General features: G+C 40.8%; 2 protein-coding genes across 2 annotated transcripts; one reads left to right on the forward strand and one right to left on the reverse strand.

The window, feature by feature from the left end:
- Positions 1–8,239: 8,239 nt before the first annotated feature.
- On the forward strand, positions 8,240–11,830 carry LOC4328784 (homeobox protein ATH1). Its single transcript, XM_015769369.3, has 5 exons — positions 8,240–8,646; positions 9,048–10,099; positions 10,217–10,626; positions 10,737–10,797; positions 11,262–11,830. The coding sequence occupies exons 2-5, from the start codon at positions 9,101–9,103 to the stop codon at positions 11,409–11,411; spliced, it is 1,620 nt and encodes a 539-aa protein (XP_015624855.1). The 5' UTR covers positions 8,240–8,646; positions 9,048–9,100; the 3' UTR covers positions 11,412–11,830.
- Positions 11,831–22,188: 10,358 nt separating this feature from the next.
- Positions 22,189–23,126, reverse strand: LOC9270643 (abscisic acid receptor PYL9-like). Its single transcript, XM_015769300.3, has one exon. The coding sequence runs from the start codon at positions 23,017–23,019 to the stop codon at positions 22,396–22,398; it is 624 nt and encodes a 207-aa protein (XP_015624786.1). The 5' UTR covers positions 23,020–23,126; the 3' UTR covers positions 22,189–22,395.
- Between the last annotated feature and the right edge of the window lie 420 nt (positions 23,127–23,546).

The raw sequence follows: 23,546 nt of genomic DNA on the forward strand, positions 1-23,546 counted from the left end.
CAAAACTAACTATTGAGGTGTGGCAAAGTGTGGCAATGTATGGTCATGAACCAAATAACCCCTTAAGTAAGTTGAATATTATAACCAACTAATAGCTCTAAATTATCTATAGCCAATCTAATAGCTCACTCATACCATAGTTACTTATAAACATATATTACACGATTAATATATGATCTCACCTCTCATACACATAGTGTTTTGGAGTACGTGCTGCGGCTGGCTATAAATTTGTAACCCGTTTTCCTTATCTCTCCTCTCTTAGGGTATTAGCAGTGGGTCACAAATATTTGTGGAGCCTCGTGTGCCAACTTAGCTCAAGAACACCCAAGAACATTGTTAGATACATGCTCCACGGTGCATATTCCTTTGAGTGGGTCCCACCAGTCTTTTTTTCTATCCTCACTTTCCATCTCTCCTCTCTCTCTCCTTTATCCGTTCCCTACCGGCGGAAGGAAGCGAGGTAGCGGCGCTGAGGCGGAGGAAGTGAGCGGCGACCGGAGTGGCAGTGGGCAGGAAGCCACGGCGGTGTTCGACGTTCCTCTCTCCAGGGGCGAGGAAGAGCGGCGGCGGAGAGGAGGACGACGTCGCCGCTCCTCTCCCCGTTGTGGCCTTCCCCCTTTTCCTCTCCACACCGGCGCGGCCTCTCCCTCTCCGGTGTAGATCTGGGAGACGGGCCGACAAGCTCGGCGTCGCGGAGAGGAGGCAGGCGACGAGCTCGATAGCGCGGAGAGGAGGCGGGCGATGAGCTTGGCAGCGGAAGAGGAGGATGGCGACGACGATGGCCTAGTCGATCTAATAGCTCATCCATACAATAGTTACCTATAAGCATATACTACAGCATTAATGTATAGTCTCACATCTTATACACACACAATATATTGGAGTCCTTGCTGCAGCGGGCTACAACCGCTTTCCTTCTATCTCTTATCTCCTCTATATGTGATTACAACTTACTTGTAGACTGCTATTGTACTCGCTCTAAGAGCAAGTTTAATAGTATAGCTAACTACTTACTCCAAATCATCTATAGCCAATGTAATAGCCCACTCATATAATAGTTATCTATAAATCATTATAAATCATTAATATATGGTTCCACCTTTTATGCACATATAACGCAATGGAGTTCATGCTACAGCTAGCTACAAATATGTAGACCGCTTTCTTTCTCTCTCTTCTCTTCTCTACTTCACATGTGCTTACAGCTGACTTACAGCCTACTATTGTGCTACTCGGGGTGATGTGTTACACAAAGATCTAGTACTCCACTCTCCCTAGGTAGGAGTACTCCTAGCTACTAGTAGGGGAAGGACAGGCTAGGGCCTAGGATCCATAGGGCATAGGCTACAGGCAAAAACCTTCCTGCAGTGAATCACCTCCATGTGCAGTGGTACAATGCCATGCACAGCCACAGCCTCTCTGCCTTCTCTTTGCTCACCTGGATATTCTCATCCTTCACACTCTTCACTATACCACACAGTACTTGTACGAGTATGTGAGCTGTGGGCAGGGTATTGTCCATCAATGCACAATCAGCTCTGTTGTTAGCACTATTAGATCAATGATTTGTTTTATAAGAAAAGATATAACGAAATAATTGCTCCAGAGTATATGGTCACTGGTGCATTCTTTGGAATAGAGAAATTTAAAAGGATTTTGAAAGGGTTTCAACAAATTCATGTAAAGTTCCTATGTTCGAGCGAAACATTGAGAACGAGAAACAATGCTACTCACTTGTCAGTTAATGATGCACACAGGTGGTGCAAATTGTTGGCTTATCAAACGCGACCAAAATTTATTATTTTAAAAATATTTTTAAAAGTTGACTTTGGGTCCTTTGATAGTAGTTTGTATTATATTCTAACATTCGTACTCCCTCCATCTCACAATATAAGGGATTTTGAGTTTTTGCTTGCAACGTTTGATCACTCGTCTTATTCAATTTTTTTTACAAATATATAAAATGAAAAGTTATGCTTAAAATACTGTAGATAATAAAGTAAGTCACAAATAAAATAAATAATAATTTCAAAATTTTGAATAAGACGAGCGGTCAAACATTACAAATAAAAACTCAAAATCCCTTATATTATGGGAAATCGCTCATAATGAATTATAATTTTTTTACTGCATTAGCCTTTCCTCAATTCCCTTTTCCCGAGGGTGAAAAAAGAAGAAGGGACAAGAAAAAGGGGAGACTCTCCAGTCCAGTCTCCTTGATTTTGGAGCTCATACACTACACAGTCTACTACAGCATGCATAGCCTTCAAAGCCTCTTTTCACCCATCTTGGCACAGTGACGTGCCAATGATTACCACCTCCATACCTGCATTAGAAACTAGCCCATCATTCCCTAACAGGCCAAGCCCTTTGATGATGATACACATTGATACTCCTTCCTACTAGGAGATAATTAACCATTATCACTTTTACACTTGATATTTAACGATTTGTCACTAAATTACGTACGAGAACTCACATGTTATAAACTATGAGTGACAAATTATTAAATGCCACACCTTAAAAATGACAAATCCTCTTGTCCAAAACCACCTTGTTTTGTCTAGCAAAAGAGAACTCCACACTTACACGCCTGTTTGAAACTTGGAGAAACATATTTAACAGCATGTGAAATGGGATGGTCTATTAGTATATGATTAATTAAGTATTATTATAAATTTAAAATATATTTATTTGATTTTTTGTAAAACTTCTATATAGAAATTTTTTTACATAAAACTTACCTTTAAGCATTTCAGTAAGCGTGCTAAACATAAAGAAAAAAAAGTTGAAGGTTGGATTTGAAGTTCAGAACTCAGTCAAGGATTGTGCTGACAGCTATGAATATTTGGATTACATTTGTTTAACTTCATTGTTATTTGGAAGGACATGTAGGGCATATAAAAGTTGACACAAGTGGAGAGTACTTTGTTTATTCCACTGGTTAACTTTTTTTAAAGATTTTCCACTGGTTAACCACTAACTTGAAAGATTGCCGTCTCACCTGCAGGAAGTGAATAACCACCAACTTTGAACCAATTTTGTGATTTCAACCCCTTCCTTTGTAGGCATCTTTGGAACATGTGTGGGTAAAACTGTAGTTTTCAAAATTCAACAGTTTTTCAATTGTATTGTTTCGACGCTCGATACAAAGAGGATAGATTTTTTTAGAAGAAAGATGATAGATTTAGAATAGAGCCAATGATAAAATTTTCAAGGTGGCCATATTTTGTTAGAGAGAGAAGGTCCATGTTAGTTTCCTTAAAATAATATCTTCTTTATGGAACATTCCATAAGAATTTTGTGAAATTTCCCTTTGGAAAAGGTCAATCCGATGATGTAGTAAGTCCTTTGCTATAATAATTCTTATACAAATGTCTTAACCCAAATGAAGATAAACATATGGATTTAAAAAAAAGGTGAAAATTTTAGTGAGATTAGTGTTTTTTTTTTTGCGGTGGAACCTGTCAATTCGGGTTCAAATCCTAGGCTTGGCAGATGTTCGTATTTATAGCTAATTATTATTTTAATTGCTAGGTGACGTACCCAACAATAGGAATCTATGATGATTTCATCGATTTTAAGATTTATTGTCCCAGTCTCTTAGATGTGCTCATCTCTACTATTATAAAAATTAAAGACGTTTGTGCTTTATTTGATAATTTTTAATTTCGTTTGCTTTTAGAAATGCATATTCGATTTGAGTCAGTTTTTAAGTTCCACGCATAAGAAATTTCTTTAAAAAAACTCACATGCTAATTTGAGGCGATCGGACTCCTAACTGCAAGACATGATTTTTCTAAAAATATATATATCCAAGTGAATCCTACAGTGAATTTCAGGAACCAATCCCTGTGCAAACGGTGGTATTCACTATCTGTTGCTCCCTGGCCCCTACCCGCCACCATTAATGGCTCCCCAGAGATCTACTACTACCCACTCGATTTCGCTGACCTCATCCACCCCCTGCAATCAATTCTGCATTCTCTCTACTGTACTGTACTACTATAGGAGTACAGTATAGTATCTCTATGGCTGTTGTATGGTGTACACTGCTGAAAGGCTGGTATAGTACTGTCTACTGTAGTGTACATGTTATACCATGGAATGCATGCTCACCCCCCCCCCCAACATGTTGTATAGTAAGCCATGTCATACTTGCCTACCGTGTGTGTGACGAAACAGGAAAAAAAATTATCGAGGGTCTAATACATTGATAGGAAAAACACAGGAATTAAAGTAGAATGCTTCTCAAATTCTCCGGGAACAGGAAAAACAATAGGAGTCCTTTGATCACGCCATAGGAAAAACATAGGAAAGTTCACAAAGAGATCATATTTTCTTGCTATTTTTCCTATGAAATGTGAAACATAGGAATACAATTCTATGAAAATTTTCTTTTCTTTCTTATGAATCAAAAGGACATATAGGGAAAATCCATAGAAATTTAAATCATATGAAAATCCTTTGTCTATCTTATGAATCAGGCCCTAAATATGTTCTAAAATATAATAGCTTGTCTACGAATTTAAATATGCGGTTGTCTAAATTTATAGCTAGAAATATTTATATTTTGAGGTGGAAGGAATAATTATTTATTGGTATATTAATTAAATAGTATAAATTAAATAATATAGGTCCTATGACTCCGGGAAGTAGTATGCAGGTACGCCATTGATAAATATCATCACTAAAAAAACTGAAATACTATTCCAAGGGTCCCTTTGAATCGTAGGAATGAAAAAACGTAGAAATAGGAAAAACGTAGGATTTTGATAGAAATATTAATGTAAAATAGATGATTGCAAAACATTGACAAAAAAAACACATAAATGGCCATTTAATTGGACCGCAGGAAAAACGTAAGAATTAGAGAAGAGATATAGATTTAAAAGAAAGTTTCCATGAGGTAGACATGTGGTTCTACCTCATGTTAGAATTGCTCCAAAACTTGCATGGCATTAGGCATTTCATAGGAATTTTATAGGATTCCATAAGATCCTTTTTTTTATTCAAAGGGCAATATAGAAAAAATTCCTGTAAGAATGAAATCCTCTAAAATTTCTATGAATTTCCTTTGAATTAAAGGGGCCTTAAGGGTCTCTTTGGTTTCAAATCACAGGAATAACTTAGGAATGTATGTGCAAAAAACAAAATAAAAGATTAGAACACATGAAATTTTCCTTCAAAAAGGATGGAGTGGATGATGTTTTTATTCCTATAGAATCAGCACATTTTGGAGGATTGGCACATGATTCCTATAGAATTTTTTTCTTTGAATCTTATGTACCAAATGTATGAGTAGTGTTAATTCTAGAGGAACTGGGTTTTTCTATAGTTTCTTCTCCAAACCGAATAAGATCTAAGCTTGTTCAGAACTTCATATTGCTGAGGCTGTTTTGTAGTACTAACTCCGTCCCAAAATAAGTGCAGTCATAGATATGCGTGCTGAGCGTTTTGACCATCCGTCTTATTTGAAAAATTTATGAAAAATATTAAAAAAATTAGTCACACATAAAGTACTATTCATGTTTTATCATCTAATAACAATAAAAATACTAATCATAATCTTTTTTCAAATAAGACGAACGGTTAAACGTTGGACATGAACAGTGCTAAAACTGCACTTATTTTGGGACAGAGGGAGTAGTAATAGTACTAGAGTACTAGTATTACCTTGGTGAATAGTATATAATAATATAAGTGATGAACAAATGTGAATTTGTGATGAACAAATGCAGTTTACTCCTCCAATAGGAGGATGCTAGTGCTACTGTGGGCACTGGGCAGTAGGAGTAGTACACTCGTTTGTCTCAAGGTGTGTGGCAATTTTTGGTGCTGATGAGGAGAGGAGCACAGCCTCTGCCAGACTGCCAACACAGCAGGCAGCTGCTGCCCTCAGCCTCAGCTCTCAGCCCTGCACAGAGATTCCAGATCTTTTGGCTGCCTGCCTGCCCTGCCCTGCCTGCCTAGCTTGATCATTTTTGCACAGAGCACACAGAAATGAAAACATCAACCTGGTGTGGTGACTGGTGACTGCCTGACTGCTGAGGTGAGGTGTGTGTCGTGCATGTGTGTCTCTGAAAAAAAACAAATGACTTTTTAATTCACTACCAAAATAAACCTTAGGGTGTGTTTAGTTCACGTTAAAATTAGAAGTTTGGTTAAAATTAAAACGATGTGACGGAAAAGTTGGAAGTTTGTGCGTGTAGGAAAGTTTCGATGTGATGGAAAGTTGAAAGTTTGAAAAAAAAAGTTTGGAACTAAACTCGGCCTTACTACTTCCTCGATCCCATATTTTTACCCCCTCTCATTTGTCCACAAATAAGTTAACTTTAGAGTGTTCATTGCATCAGAGTTTATGAAAATATGTAATAATCGTATATTTGTATTGAGGGTAGATAAAGTGGTAATAGTTGCATTGAAATTTGATAAACTAGGGGTATTCTAGTATTTTTGAGTTTGTATTGGTATGTGTGGGATGGATAAAAATGAACTTATTTTAGGACATAGGTAGTATCAAATTTTGATAAGTTAATAAATTTAAAATAGGATTGTTACATTGTACTCCCTCCGTTTCACAATGTAAGTCATTCTAGCATTTTCCACATTTATATTGATGTTAATGAATCTAGACATATATATACATTTAGATTCATTAACATCCATATGAATGTGGAAAATGCTAGAATGATTTACATTGTGAAACGGAAGTAGTATTATCTGCCAAACTCTATCAATAATTCCGAAACCTTCCACTGATAAAAACTACACAAAAATTTAGTAAGGTATCAAAGCAAACACCACCTTCACATTTTTTTTTACCTTATCAAAGATTGAGATTGCTAATACTTGGCTCTACCAACAAATGATAAGTTTTTTTTTTGCAGAAAAGTGAACATGCCCAAAGCAACAAAGATGTGGAGTATTTTCCTGTTTTAAAAGAAATTGATTTTTATCCTTGATTCATAAATTGAGAATTTTTATTTATTTAATATATCTTATTTACCTACCGACCAATGCTTTTTTTTCTATTAAGGGACACTTGAATATTTTTTAGTACTAAAGTTTTCTCAAGATGCCAGAATGTTTTTATTTTAGAATAGAGAAAGCAGGCACATACTAGAGAGAACTAGAGAGGTGTGTCCTTCAAAAGCCTGCACAAAGTGTAGTGCTCAATGATCCCACAACTTTCACAAACACTAGCCCACAATGCTCTTTCTCTCTTCCCTTCTCTCTCTCTCTCTTGTCTTCTTGTGTTACAACAAGATCAGAGCTTTTGCATGCATCCATCTCTGATTGATATGCATGATCAGGCACACAGCCCCCCAGGGAGGAGTGCCCTTGTTGTAGTTTTGCAGTGCCTTGCCCACACCCTGCTGAAAAGAGGCCATATAAAGCAGCATCCTTGGACCCATTGCCTCTGGCCTCCCAAACATTTTTTTTTTTGCATTTTTGCTTGTGTTTGTTTGCTCAAGCAAAGACTGCAAGAGAAGAATCAAAGTGTGCAAGCAACTTCATCCCTATCCCCCTATATAGACAGGTAAATCTAGGAGTATAATCCTCTTGAGTCTTGTCCTGGTTCTTGGATCTCTCTCACACAGTGCTGCATGCTTCCTTCCATGAATGGATTTTGATTAGTTTAAGCGAAACCTACCTTGCTTGTTTGAGTGTCTCTCAATGCCAGCACTGTTTAACTGTAGTAGAGGATGAGTGGTGGGACAGTCATTTAGTAGATTTTAGGCACATGCATGATCCACATTTTTATAATGCAATGTTGTATTTTGGATTAGGATAACTGACCAATGAGCCTATGGTTTGCCTCCCCAGTGACCAATCATTAGGTGATAAATCCCATATGCTTTTGTCACCACTCCTCCTTTACACTGTCCCATAAAAAATCTACTCCTATCTAAGATGAGATGTGATGTTGGGTATGTTTAGATTCATTATGCTATAAAATGTCTTATCTTATCTTTTATGAAACAGAGGAAGTAGTAATAAGCCATAGGTGTATGCCCTGTGTTTAGAAAACCGATGAAAACCGGTGAAATCCAAACTTTCTTGACCAGGTCAGAAAGCTACAAACTACTCGGTCTTTTGGTCAAGTTTAAAATTTTCAAACTAAATTTAAATTTTTGTCAAGATTTATCTATATTTTATCGGTTTATAAATGGTTTTAATCGGATAGTGAATCACTCGGCATCTATAATACTCCTACAGTAGTATAATGAGTGAGCTACTACTAGTTGTGTATGGGCACCAACACCTTGTCATTGGCACTTTGCCTCCTGAGTAGGGCCCATTGGTTCTTTGATAGCCTCTCCTCCAAGGCCAAAAAATTTTCTGACCCAGTGTCAAGGTCAGGGAGAGCTGCTCCCTTGCTGGCCTTGAGATGTTTGCATTGGTTTTTTCCCTTTCCCTTTCTCTTTGGTGGTCATTAGGCCTACCTGATACTACTTGTAGTGAGTGAGTGATAAGTTGATAACACTTCTCCCTGCCCCAATTGTTTCCTTGTTCCTAGTAGAAGTAGAAGCTGGAAGCTGGTCTCTTTGGGTTTTGGAAGGCTTCATCTTTCCATTTTAGGTCCTGCAAGTGTGCTCAACAACTCAAGCTTCACTGTCTTCTTGGTTTCTACCTCTGGTATCAGCTCCTTTTGTTCATCTTTGTGATGCATTGTGTTATTCACCATGCATCAGTTCATCTGGTATTTTATGAATTTATCAAATGAGAACAGAAAAAGAAAAGATTCTTGTTTTAAAAGTTGGAAGATCAGTTGTATGTTAGTTGCAAGATTGAATCTCTTTTTGTTCCAATGGAACAATTCTGTGAGGATCTATTTGTGGCTTGTACTGTTGATTCTTTTGCTACTGTGAAGGTAAAAACTAAAAGTGGTAGTAGATGAAAAGATCAAAAACTTTGATTTCAAGGGTACACCTAGTACAAGCCTGATTTGTCAAAAGAACAACAAAAATCTCGTGAAGAACAGTGTGTCTGAATGTCTGATGCGTGTGTGCTGCTGCTGTTCTTCTTCTTCTTCTCAGGTTTTGATTATTATCACTAGTTTCTGCAATTCTTGGAGATTTCCGAGGCGGCCATGAGCGGCAATCCATCGTTCTCGCAGCTCGGTGCGGTGGACGCCGCCATGAACGGCGGCTACTTCATGGCGGCGAGCGGCAATGGCGCCGACGTGCCGCTGTTCCATCCGGCCATGGCGCCGCCGCATGATCACGGCGGGAGCTTCGGCTACGGCGACGCGGCGGCGGCGGCGATGGACGTCGGCGCGCACTTCGCGGCGGCGAACAACCTCGTGCTCGCGTCCCTGGCGACCCAGCTGTTCGGCGCCGCGCCGGCGGCGGCGGCGCACGGGCATGGCGACTACCTCGGCGCGACGACGCCGCCGGAGGAGGAGATGGGGGGCGGGTACGACGTCGCCGTCGGCGACAGCTCCGGCGGCGCGGTGAGCCTCGCGTGCCTCGGCCACGGCCAGCCGGGCGACATGGCGGCGGGGTGGTGCTCGACGTCGGCGAGGAAGCCGAGCTGCAACTGGAGCAGCAGCAACGCCGGTGTGCACGGTGGTTCGTATTACCTCGCCGGGGTGCCGGAGGCTGCCGGCTTCGTGTCCGCGGCGGCGGCGGCGAGCGAGCTGTCGCTGAGCCTGTGCTCCAAGTCGTCCTCGGACAGCATGCTCAACGCCGGCGGCGACCAGTGCTCGTCGGCGGCGAGCCGTTCCGGGCTGACGCAGATGAGCAGGGTGGTGGTGGTGGAGCCCGAGCCGCCGCTCGTACCGTACTACCCGGCGGCGAACTTCGCCGTGGTGGTGGCGCGGTCCCGATACGCCGCGGTGGCGCAGCAGGTGCTCAACGACGCCGTCGGCTGCGTGCTGGGCGGCGTCGCGGACGCCGCCGCCGACTCGGCCAGCGGCGTCGACAGCGGCAGCTCGAGGCCGTCGAGCTGCTCGGTGGCCGGCGGCGCGCCGTCGTCCGCCGTGAGCTCCAACAACCAGCTCATCGCCTCCTCCGGCGAGCACACGCACGGCGGCGGCGACGCTTCGGCTCAGCGGCTCAGGAGCGAGCTCCTCACCATGCTCCAGCTGGTGAGCTCGCCCTTCTCCACACGACTCCCGAGGCATCAGTTCAAGCAAATTTCGTACTACCATTTCGAATCAAATTTGAAACCATCTTTTGACGACGATACGAATTCAAATGCGCAGATGGATCAGAAGTACAACCAATGCCTCGACGAGATCCAGAGCACGACGGCGAGGTTCAACACCCTGACGCACGCCACGGCGCGCGCCGCCGGGATGAGCAGCAGCAGCATCTGCGCGCCGTTCGCGCACCGCGCCGTGTCGGCAATGTACCACGGCCTGAGGCGCCGCATTGCCGGCGAGATCATGTCCGCCGCCGCCGCGGCCGGCAGGCCTTGCCGCGGCGGCGAGTCGTCGTCGGCGGTGACCGGCGGCGAGAGGGAGCGGAGCTGGGAGTCGGCGTTCATCCAGAAGCACTGGGCGGTGCAGCAGCTGCGGCGCGGCGAGCAGCAGTGCTGGCGGCCGCAGCGCGGCCTCCCGGAGAAGTCCGTCGCCGTCCTCAAGGCCTGGATGTTCGAGAACTTCCTCCGCCCGTAAGCACCACCCACGCCGCCATTGACGCCGATCTTGCCACATCACGCATTTGATCGAACACCTTCATCAAACAATCTGATTCGATTCATTTTTGGTGTTCTTGCGTCAGGTATCCGAAAGACAGCGAGAAGGAGATGCTCGCAGCAAGGAGCGGCCTCAGCAGGAACCAGGTAATACTCCCTTTCTAAATATTTAACGCCGTTAACTTTTTAAAACATGTTTAACCGTTCGTCTTATTCAAAAATTTTTATGAAATATGTAAAACTATATGTGTACATAAAAATATATTTAACAACAAATCAAATGATAGGAAAAAATTAATAATTATTTAATTTTTTGAATAAAAAGAACGGTCAAACATGTTTTAAAAAGTAAACGGTGTCAAATATTTAGAAACGAAGGGAGTACTATATACAACTCATTTCCAAACTTTTGTCAAACAAAAATGATTCGTAAACCAAACGCTTCTCCGCATTTTCGACGAAACAAAACTGCAAAGATGATAAATCATAGACCCAGTGATCATGTTCTTGGCTGAATTATATTATCTGAAAACACATTTGTTGTACTACATTTTAGCATGATTTTTTTGATTTTCCGTGGCTGATTCGGTCGATTTGCGCGGCGATGGTAGGTGTCGAATTGGTTCATAAACGCTCGAGTTCGGCTATGGAAGCCAATGATCGAGGAGATGTGCGAGGAGCTGAAGAGGAGCTCGGGTGGTGGTGCTGGAAATCAAGCTCTAGCAATGGAGCATATGAACAGCCAAGATGTGGTCAGTTAACCAGTTAGAGCTTTGGCTTGGTTTGATGGCGATGTTAGCTGCGGATTAAGATCAATCAATGCCATTGATCTATTTATCGATCACCAATTGTAACTCAGTTTAATTCGATGGTTTCAGTATATATAAAAGCTGCCGGTGCAGTGATCGCATTTCGCGGTAGATCATGAGCACCTCATTGGGAGATCGATGCGAATTGCTGAGTTTTCAGTTGAGTAGGCTGCAGTAAAAAAATCAGTTAAAAAATTTGGGATTGATTGTTGTTAGTACTACCTCAGTTCCAAATTATAAGGATATTTAGGCTATTTAGTAAATAGTTCTGAGGTTGGCAATTTTTTTTTTTGAATTGCGTACGTCTTAGGGGCTCAAGATCCGCTCATATTTTCACATTGTTGATGTCCTAAGATCCGCTCATATTTTCACATTGTGCATTTGATTGGCTATGGAATCATTGAAATGATGGGATTCATTGGAATTAGCACAAAAATACATTTATATTATGGTATAAAATTTAAATTCTAGAAATCCTTATACTCCCTCCGTCCTATATTATAAGGGATTTTAAGTTTTTGTTTGAACTGTTTGACCACTTGTCTTATTCAAAAAATTTTGGAATTATTATTTATTTTTTTTTGTGACTTGCTTTATTATCTAAAGTATTTTAAGCACAACTTTTCGTTTTTTATATTTGCACAAATTTTTTTGAATAAGACGAGTGGTCAAACAGTTCAACCAAAAACTCAAAATCCCTTATATTATGGGACGGAGGGAATATTTTTTAAGGGGAGCAGTAAAGTATTTCTGGAGCTAGCGCGAATGGGAGGATGACCTCTTTAGCATGGATCCATCGGGTAATCATGCATCTATGAAGTGAAATTTGAATGGATTTGGGATTGCCAAGGTACAAAAATGTGGTGCTGGTTTATCTGCATTTGCAGCACTGAATCCAGCTACCTGAACATCTAGGCTCTAGCTAGCTGGAGTATTTCTTGTTCCAGGTTTCGTCCACGGATCGCCACATGAGAGCACATGTGATGTTTTCGGTTTCGGCCCTATGAACCGTGCTACCTCCATTCAAAGTATAGCAACTTTTGGTATTTAGGTCTTCTTTGAATTATATGAATCCAAAAAAGAATAAGAATACAAAAAAATACATGATTGCAATATTAATCCTACGGAGAATAAAACCATGGGAATTACTCGATACATGTGTAATTTCACCATTATATGTTGCCCATCTACTTTCTTATTTTAACCAATTATAAACACCCCTCTCTTTAGTTCTCGCATGAAAAAATTCTGAACTATTTATATTTTAGCATGGAGGGAACAACAATTTTAAATGTTGTTTTGATGATATTCTCACTTTACAACAAAAGTTTTGGCAGAGTGCGGCAATTCATGCATTTACGTGGCCACACATGTGGCAAATTATAGTAAAGTGGGGTAACAGCCAAATACAACGAGCCCCATCGGTTACCCTAACAAGCTAAAGCAAAAGCTAAAATTTAAATTTTCAAATTTAGTTTTGCAGTTGATTTTAAGATATTTTCAACATAGTTTTTTTTCAGCATTGGTTTTTAAGTCGCTAATAACACATATATAAAAATTTTACCTATAAATTACTTTTTATTCCCCTATAAGCTGTTTTAGTTTATTAGAGAATATGGACAACCGATGTGGACCTAGGCTAACTTGGTTAAAGGTGAATGCCACAAACGTGGTTCTCATGTCTCAAGCAAACATCCCACTCGTAATGCGTGTTAGAGTTGACAGTTCATTGGAGCAAAAATACCAGGGATTCATTTAGCAATAGACCCTGTTAGCCTGTCTGGAACATAGTATGGTTCCTGTTGATATCGAACTATAAAATCCTGTGAAACTGATTTCATGATCTTCATGAAGGACTCTTTACAATACTATTAGGGTAATGAGAGCCACTGATACGTGGGCTTACTTGTATCGTCTAAGCTCCCATCTCATTGACTTTAAATACTCCTACAATACCGTGGAGGATCCATATCCATTTAAACCGTAGTGTCTAAAGATGATGAGAAGAGGCCGGCTTAGTGTTTTATTTACGAGATTTACTCTGGTCCAGCAAAACGAACATCAAGATAAGTACAACGAGGTATTTTTTTTGACCGAAGCAAATCTCTTTATTTACGGATAAATAATAATATCACGGATATTTACTGTATGCATAATATAGATCGATTTCTAGGTTTTTTTTCCCCTAAAAAAAGGTGCCAAACAATGGCAAAAGAAAGACCCAAAAATCTGAACGATATAATAATGTCTGCCAACTGAAGGTGCAGTAGAGGGATGTGATGCCACTTGGCCGTGCAGGAATATTGTTAGCGTTGTGTTCTGAGCTGACGGCTCATGTCATGCAGCAGCAGGAGGAGGATAGGATGGCATGGTCACCCATGTTTTATGTATAGTGTACTACCAGTGTCGTCGAATGGAGAGTACATTTGTTCACATATATATGGGTCCAAATACAACGGGGATGTGATTCATCCTCAGTCTGCATCACGGTACACTGATGAGCACCGTCTTGTGACTATTGTCTCCTTGTTGTTGGCTACCTCCCCTCTTTATTCTTCCTGGCCTCTGTAGATCCATTTTAAGTTCTAGTACTTAAATAGCGGTGGTAAGTTTGGTAACGGTGGTAGTAAGATACCCGCTACCATTAAAACATAGTGGTCTGTTAAGAATAATAGGGGCAATGTCTTATCCAAAAGTCTTCATACTAAGTGTATTTATTTAATGCTATTGAATTTTCTTAGCTTACTTTACAAATCTAGGGAGAATAGCTGCTTTAGTCCTAAAGTTTCTCTGTAGGATCAGTTTAGTTCCTAACCTTTTAAATGGTCCAAAGAAATCCTTAACCTTTGTCATAAAGCCTAGAATAGTTCTTGGATCCACCAAAATCATCATATGGATATGCCATGTCATCATTCATGCAAAATCTATGATGAACTGTCCAATTTACCCTTATATATATCATAGAAAAATAAATATAATGGTGAATTAGACATAACCATAGGAAAAAAATACTTCTTTTTTCACCCTTTTGAGGTATATTTTTGCTATTACATATACCATATATTTTTTTAAAAAATTTTCCTTTTGTTTTTTATTTTTCTATGCGTAAGGGTAAATTGGACAAATCATATAGATTTTGCATAGGAAGGTGACATGGCATGTCCATGTGGCGTTTTGGTGAGACCAAGCACTATATTAGCCCACATAACAAATTTAAAGGACTTGTTTGAACAATATGAAAGATTAAGGACTAAAATGACCCAGAAGTGAAACTTTAGGGACCATATTAGATATTCTCCCATAAATCTACTCATCCTAATTCATATATAAAGGTAGTTGTATTTGAAGATGCAATTGATAGTGTAGTGGTAAGAGTTGCGTGGTTTTAACCCTCAAGGTTTCGAAATGGCACGAGTATGCTATCTTAATTTTTTTTTCTAAACTTTGGATGATTAAATATGCATGGTGTAACTCACACACACTCTCTACTAATAAAATTTATAATAATAAGCTCTGCCATCTCATCTGTTTCGTTTCTATCCGCTGGATAATTGATCTATATGCAAATTGTTGCTTCCTCTGTTCCGTAATAAGTTAATTTTTAGTTTCTTTCAATTATCACAAAAATAAGTTCTTTTTAAGTAATCATTGTATCAGAGTTTGTGAAAGTAAAAAATAATAATTGTATTGGGAGTAGATAAATTGAGTAATAGTTGTAGTGGGATTTGATTATAAGGGTATTTCTTTTTTTTTTGTTTTGTATTGGTATGTGTAAGATGGGTGAAAAATAATTTTATTTTGAGACGAAAGTAATACTTAGCATTTTAAGTCTAGCAAAGCAACAAAATAAATCCACCTAATTTTTACTTGCGCAGGATTCCGTGCTACCACACTCTCTCACACACACATACTGACACACATTTTACATAGACGATATAATTATAAAGATAATAGTGACTTATAAATAAGTTATATGCTTGTGTGTAAGATAGATAAAGAAAAATGAGAGTGTTGGCTCTCATATAAGAGTTAGCTCTAGACATGCTTCAAAAATATGCATTTAATTTATAGTGTGAGAAAGAGAGAAAAGAAAAAAAAATAGAGCTAACCTTATACTAGCAAACCTGTTATACAGGTTAGGTATACCATGGATTTGTAGTAAGTGGTGAGTTCTACTATTAAACTTTTGCTGTAAGGAGAAAGGCCTAATGGGCCAAAGGGCATGAGCCCGGCCCAGTTCTTCGCACAATTCGCGGGAAGATAGATGAGCTGCCAGTGCCAGTTCGAGATGCGATGAGCTGGCACGCAGGATGTACGAGATTGGCAAGGGCTAATCACGTGATTAGCTGAGCCACCAGATGCGTCATTAGCTGGGAATGCAGTAATTAATCCGGTGCTAATCACGTTATTAAGTGGCCCTCTCTGTATTTTTTTCTTCTTGTTTTAAGGTAGACTCGTTCATGCGATTCATTTGATGCATTGAGCACGTACGGTGGTGATTAACCTGCAGATTTTAGCTCGATTTTTATTACTAGCATATTTTTAAAAACTGTTAAGACATATTTTACGTGAGATTATTTTATATAGGAGTTGTTTCAAAATATCAAATAAATTCTTTTTTCAAATTTATAGTAACTAAAACTCAATTAATCATAATCATGTGTTATTGTCTTTTTCTTTCGTGCCCTAACTTTATATTAAGGAAAAAGTATCAATTACCCCCTGAACTATTGCGGTCATCCGAATTACCTCCTGAACCACAAAATCGGATATTTTTCAACCCCAACTATGTAAACCGGACGAATTACCCCCTTGACCCAATCGACAGTGGTTTTGGTCTACATGGCGTACACGTGGCAGTCCAGTCAGCGTTTTTTTAATAAAAAAATTGTGGGGCACGCCAGTCATACTCTTCTTCCTCTCTCTCTATTATCTCTCTCTCGCTCTTTTCTCTCTCACGCAGCGCGCACGGCGAGGACGAGCGCGGGGACGGGCGGTCGGCGTGAGCGGTCAGCGAGGTGAGGCGAGCGTGGCGGCGCGGACGTCGGCGCGAAGGCAGAGGCGGAGGCATCGTTGATTCGATTGGCGAGGTGAGGACGGCGGCGGTGCGCGGGGGGCAGAGCCAGTTGTGGGTGGCGGAGGGGGCCCGAGGACGACGGCAGCCGGCGAAGGAAGCGGAGGCCAACCGGGCGCACGGGGACACGCGGTGGGCGGCGGGCTCCTCCTCCTTGTCGTGGGCGCACGGGGACGCGCGGTGGGCAGTGGGCTCCTACTCGCCGGTGGCGCGTGGGGACGCGTGGTGCGCGGTGGGACACCGCTGCCACCGTAGGCTCCTTCTCCTCATCGTGGGGGTGCTAGGACGCATGGTGGGCAGCGGGCTCCTCCTTGGCAGTGGCGCGCAGGGACGCGCGGTGGGACACCGCCGCCACCGCGGCTCCTCCTCCGAGCGGTCGTGCCGCGCCCCATCCCACCTCCCTGCGCCAGGATCGGCGACGGAGACTGGCGGACGCGGTTCCATCGAGGACGCAGGCATGGATGGCGACCGGGAATCCCGCTCCACCAGCCCCTTCTACTCACCAATCCCGCTCCACCACCCCAGATCCAAAGGCGAGCTCGGTGATGAGGCATGGAGCTCGGGTCGGCTGCCGCGCGCGCGTCGGCAGCAACGGCGGTGGCCACAACAGCAACAATGCCGGCACACCAGTGCCGGCGCCGGTGCCGGCGTCGTCGTCGTCAGTAAGCATGGGGAAGCCGAGCCGACGGCCGCGGCGGCGACGGATGTGGCTGCACGAGAGCGAGGCGGTGGTGATGGAGTTGACGGAGCCGGAGCTGGTGGACAGCATGATCGAGATGTTGTGCACCAATGGCGTCCGGCCGTTGGAGGACCTGCAAGACCTCCTCGCCTGCTACCTCTCGCTCAACGCGCCGAGCACCACCGCACCATCATCGCGCTCTTCCGCCGCGTGGCCCTCGTCTAGATCCACCTCGGCAGCCAGAGCCTTCTTGCCGACGCGGCGCAGCCTCTTGCCGACCGCCCGTCCCCGCGCTCATCCTCGCCGTGCGCGCTGCGCGAGAGAGAGAGGAATAAGAGAATTACATGCGGGTCCTACAATTTTTTAATTAAAAAACACTGACTAGACTGCCACGTGTACGCCACGTAGACCAAAACCACCGTGTATTGGGTTGAGGGGGTAATTCGTCCGGTTTGCATAGTTGAGGATGAAGAATGTCTGGTTTTGTGGTTTAGGGGGGTAATTCAGACGACCACGATTGTTCGAGGGGGTAATTCGTACCTTCTCCAATTTATCGTTTCTACATCACTGTAGTGTTGCGAGATAGACATGTCAGCATTGATCATTGCTTGAGTGTCTCTGCATGTGGGTCCCACTGGGCCTTTTGACAATCACCCCCTGCCACCTTGTCTGACCTCATCACGAGCCGAGGGTGCCGGAGAAAGAAGAGAGCATCGGGGCCGTAATAGCACGAATCGCGAGGACATCTGACGGCAGATAAGGGTTGGTTTGGTTTGTGGCCTAAATAGGTCTTACCAAATTTTGTCAATGCTAAATTTTGGTAAGTTTTGGCATGACTAATTTTGGTAAGGCAAAGTTATGTTTAGATTGAAGCCAAAATAGCCTAAATTCACTATTGAAAATGGTCTATTTTTTTAGACATGTCAAAATTTGGCTTCAAACCAAATAGATACTGAACACTATTGAAATTGTCAAATATTGGTAAGCCTAATTTAGGCCTCAAACCAAACCAGCCCTAAAACAGCACGCTCGATTGATCGATCATTTGCGAGATTAATTGCATGCATGCAGGCTACTGAAGTTTGAAGTTATGAAACTTGCTGAAATGTTTTAAATACTGCGAACTTAATTTTTATTATCTTGAAAACTGCAAGTTCATATATATACATCATGAAACACGGCATGGTCAAAATATGTCCTTTATTTTTCCCCCTACAAAATACATCCTTTATTTGCGGCAGATTCGATGGACCAGTTAAGTAAAAACTAGCTGGAATCTGACCAAATTGTAAATTAAAGTAGTTTTTTGACTTTGTAGCAGTATTCTCCTTGTGTGAAACTACCGCATGAAACGAGATTATCTTAATTATAAGTTGCACGTACGGGTGTATATTACTACTGCTCAATGAGTAGATTAAGTAATAAGTACACGTCCAAAGTGTACGTTAATGCAGAAGGTGATAATGCATGTAGCAACTAATAAAATATAATAATCGTATTCAACGAGAGCAATGTATATATCGTTGAATCATGTGGTTCTTTCTAGAAACTACTAGGATTCACTAATGGTACGAAATTATTAAAAAAATATGGGGATTTTTTTATACAGTATATACATAATTATGGAATGATCAGATATCTGCCATTGTCATGATAAACTCAATTTTTTAGATGCAAGTTGCTTAGAATCACACTCAAAATAATTCACAGCGATGGATATATCTATACTTGTTAATGTGTGCACCATCTACCAGAGGAATTTTTTTGTTTTGAAACCGCCAGAGGAAAATATACTCACTCCGTCCCAAAATAAATCAACTCCTAGAGTTTAAAATTTGTCCCAAAATAAATCAACTTCTACCGTCTTACCTACCACCAATCCGTAAATCGAGAAATTTTATTATTTCAATACTTCTCACCTACATATTAATCAATACAACTTTTACATTTATTAAGGATATTATAGTTTTTTTTGTCTCTTTCCTTAATTATTTTTTGATATGCTAGGGTTTGTTTTTTTACAGAGGAAGTACTCCCTTCATCCCATAAAAAACCAACCTATTATCGGATGTGACACATCCTAATACTACGAATCTGAACATACATTTGTCTAGATTTATAGTATTAGAACATGTCGCATCCGATAATAGATTCGTTTTTATGGGATGGAGGGAGTATGTGCTAACAATAATATTTATTTTTGTTTGTGCTCGTGTGTTTAATGCTTAACTTGTACGTTTATGTGTCATGATCGATGAACTCAACATTTTTTGATGCAAGTTGCTTATGTTTCTAGAGGCATCCTATTGTATATTGTTTAATTTCGTTGCAATAAATTTACCGATCGACGATTTATTTTTGTTATATTTTCCTGCAGCCACATAGTGGGCTTAATTTAATTCCAGGATAGATAAAGTATATAATTATATACTCCCTCCGTTTTTTAATAGATGACGCCGTTGACTTTTTCTCACATGTTTGACCATTTGTCTTATTCAAAAAATTTATGTAATTATAATTTATTTTGTTATGAGTTGTTTTATCACTCATGGTACTTTAAGTGTGATTTATATCATATACATTTGCATAAAATTTTTGAATAAGATAAATAGTCAAACATGTGAGAAAAAGTCAACGGCGTCATCTATTAAAAAACGGAGGTAGTACGTAGTAGCTAGCGGGTCATTGGAAGTTGACCATTTCCTGGGCCCTACACATATATAGAGAGAGAAAATAAATTAATTTCTTTTGAGTATTTATTTTTCATTCTGCCTTGCATGGAGTTAGTAATGGTTCTTGATGTTGCTTTTCTTTGTTTACCAAGCAATGCTAGCCACAACTTTTTAGTTGCAACTTGGCCCTTTTTGTGATACACACATGATTCGTTAGGTCATGATCTGCTGCTGCAAAACATTAATAAGAATAATTAATATATACATATGAGTGGATAACAACAAAACAAACATAATAATATGAATACAATTCGATCCCTATTATTTTTACGGGCTGTTTTTCGTCACACGATGTGGTATTAAGATTTACAAACCAAGCTAAATAGATAATTCATAATTTATCACTGTTCCGCGCTGTTTTAAGGTAATACTTCATCATATTGTCGTTGCATATTATTTACTTCACGTCTCTTAGAGATAGGTTTTCTTAAATATTTTCTACCATTGTTTAGTCCACTTATTGCAAACTATTTGTTAAGTTTATTTTAATTTGTCTGTATAATTAAGTAGATAATCAATGATAAATAATTCAGGTGAAAATCTGTTTTCCGCATGGAGGTACAATATAACTAGCATGCACTATCGCACTGCTAACTAAAGTGATCAAAATGGAGAAAAAACTGGAATAAATACTGTGGATCTGGTTGTTTAGATATTAATGCTATCATGCTCTGCTCAGACTAAATTGATTCCTGAAAATACGTTAAAGTGACATAAAACATAATTACGTGGCATGGACAGAACCTAATGAATAAAACATGACCTATGGTTTTTATTTAAAACATTTTTCTAATGAAGTTATAAAATATAATAGCTACCATAGCCAAAATGTCAGAAACACCAACAATTTTCTTGTGTGGTAGTTCTTCTGGCTTGTTTATTTATGGTCAACAGATTCGTAAGTAAAAAATCAAATACAACTATATATATGAGAGGGTTTACTTACTTCCGTCTCAAAATATATAGTTGTTCTCTAGAATTCAAAATTTATTTCAAAATATTTATCACTTAAACTTCTAAAGTACTACTTGTCCCATCCATCACATTTCATTCAAATATCTTCCTATTCTACCCTCAATTAATTACCACTCAACTCTCAACCATACATCATTTAATGAGGGGTATTATAGTCTTTTTCATAAATCTTAATCTATGCTTAACTACCTAAAAGAGATATATAGATGATAAAAGTTTGTTTTCTAAAAAAATAAGATCAAGGGTTTATACATAGTATAACACAGAATGTACACTAAAATGTGTCTACGAATCTATGATTGTGCCTTTCTATTTTCCGTCTTAACTCTTCGACCGCTAAGAAGTGTAAGCTAGAGTTTAGATACAAGGACTAAACTTTATTCCCTGTTACATCGGATATTTGGACATTAATTTGGAGTATTAAACATAGGCTACTTACAAAACTAATTGCATAAATGAGAGCGAATTCACGAGACAAACTTTGTAAGCCTAATTAATTCATAATTAGCACATGTTTACTGTAGCATCACATAGGCTAGCTAATCATGGATTAATTAGGCTAAATAGATTCGTCTTGCGAATTAGTACAAGGTTATGGAATGGGTTTTGTCACTAATCTACGTTTAATATTTATATTTAGTGTCCCAACATCCGATGTGAGATGAACAAAAAAAAAGTCCCTAATCCAAACAGGCTCTAAGTCGCTCTAAAATTATTTTTGTTGCTTTGCCATTTTTTTCTCAGCTTATAAACCATAAGTGCAACCAATGCAGATTAAGGGATAAGATTTTCAATGCGATGATTGATGATATCGATCGTGAGGTCCGCTAACTTGAATCTAGAAAATGAGGGTAAAGTTATCAAATGAAGCACATGAAAGGCTCATTGCATTAATATATCCAAGAAGAAAAAACAATCCTTTTAGCAATGAACACCAACTTGCACTGTTTGCTCTTCCTTCAGTCCTTTGTGATCGATCTTTTTCCAACTGAAAATTAGTTGAGCCTAGAAAAAGCATAACAGAAAAGGGATTCCTCAAAAGTATGAGTAAACACTACCAAATCTTATAGATCCACAAAACAAACTAAAGAGAAGTACCAATAACCATGATGACATTGCAAGATAACGATGTAATTAATACTAGTGTGTGTGTGTCTATATATATATATATATATATATATATATATATATATATATATATATATATATATATATATATATATATATATATATAGAAACACACACACAAATTTAAAACTAACACCAAACTTGCATTGCATCCTCTTTTGATGTCATCACCCCATCAGAATTGCAATATAAGTAAATAATTTCAAACTTATAATTTATAAACACCTCATCTCTTTACTCAACTTTTAGGTAGAGAAAAAAAAAGGAAGCAAAAAAGAAAAAAAAAGAAGAAGCAACACTATGCAGAATGCACGCATGCATGTGGATATACTACACCATGATCAATCACTAATGGTGGTTGCCGGCGGCCGGCGGCGAGGAGGAGGTGGCGACGGCGGCGAGCTTCTGGAGGTTGAGCTTGACGACGGTGTCGGTGAACATGCGCGTGTCCTCCTCGGTGTTCCCCTCGGGGACGTCGACGACGTAGGACTCGACGACGACGCAGTACGGCCGCGGCGGCGAGGAGGGGGAGGAGAACTCGGTGACGGAGGTGACGGAGCGGTAGTTGCGGAGGCGGTGGTCGCCGCCGACGACGCGGAAGCTGAGGACGTGGCGGTCGTCGTCGAGGATCTCGAGGCGCTCGGTGCTGGTGGACGCCGGGAGGCCCGACACGACGGCGACCTCCCGGACGCTCCCCACGGTGGCGCCGTCCCCGGCGGCGAGCTCGCACGACTTGATGAAGTGCTTGTACCGCTGCGGGTTGGCGAACCCGCGCACGATGGGCCACACGGCGGCGAGCGGCGCGTCCACCCGCTGCGCCACCAGCGACGTGCACGTCGGCCGCCGCCCCGGCCCCGCCGCGCGCTCCGCCGCCGGGAACGTGTGGTGCGCGCGCACCACGCCCTCCAGCTCCCGCCGCTCCGCCTCCGACGCCACCGCCTCCCGCAGCGCCCTCTCCATGTGGGGCTCCATGCGCGCGCGATCACGATCAGCTTCTCCTCGTCGTCGTCGTCGTCCTCGGCGGCGGCGGAGGAGGAGGAGGAGGTGATTGACTGCTACAGTTTAAATTAGTTGAGTTTTAATGAGAGATGAGGCGACTCGCGCCTTTTATGGTTGGGTTCTTGGGTTGGCTGGTGCCGGCGGCTTGATGGTTTTTTTTTTCTCTTCTGGTTGTTTAAAATTTTAATTTAGCGGAGTAATATATTTATTTGTGAGAAAGATGATAAAAGGTCAAGTGAGATTATGTTGATTTTTTAGTTTAATTTCATTTATTGATACACACCACTACGCACATTTACACCGCACTCACACCCCCTACGAATATGTCTCCTCACACATGTTTAAAATCAAGACGGAAACTAGCGACACACCTTGATCTCAATTTCTTGATTTTAATTTAAGATACCTTAAAAAGTTAAAGATATTAGAATGTTTTTTTAACACATGATTAATTTGCCACGGATGGTTTAAGCTAAAGTATTGGTTATAAATGTGGCAAA

This window comes from Oryza sativa, chromosome 2, assembly GCF_034140825.1.
Source record: "Oryza sativa Japonica Group chromosome 2, ASM3414082v1".
In the NCBI taxonomy this organism is placed as follows: domain Eukaryota; kingdom Viridiplantae; phylum Streptophyta; class Magnoliopsida; order Poales; family Poaceae; genus Oryza; species Oryza sativa.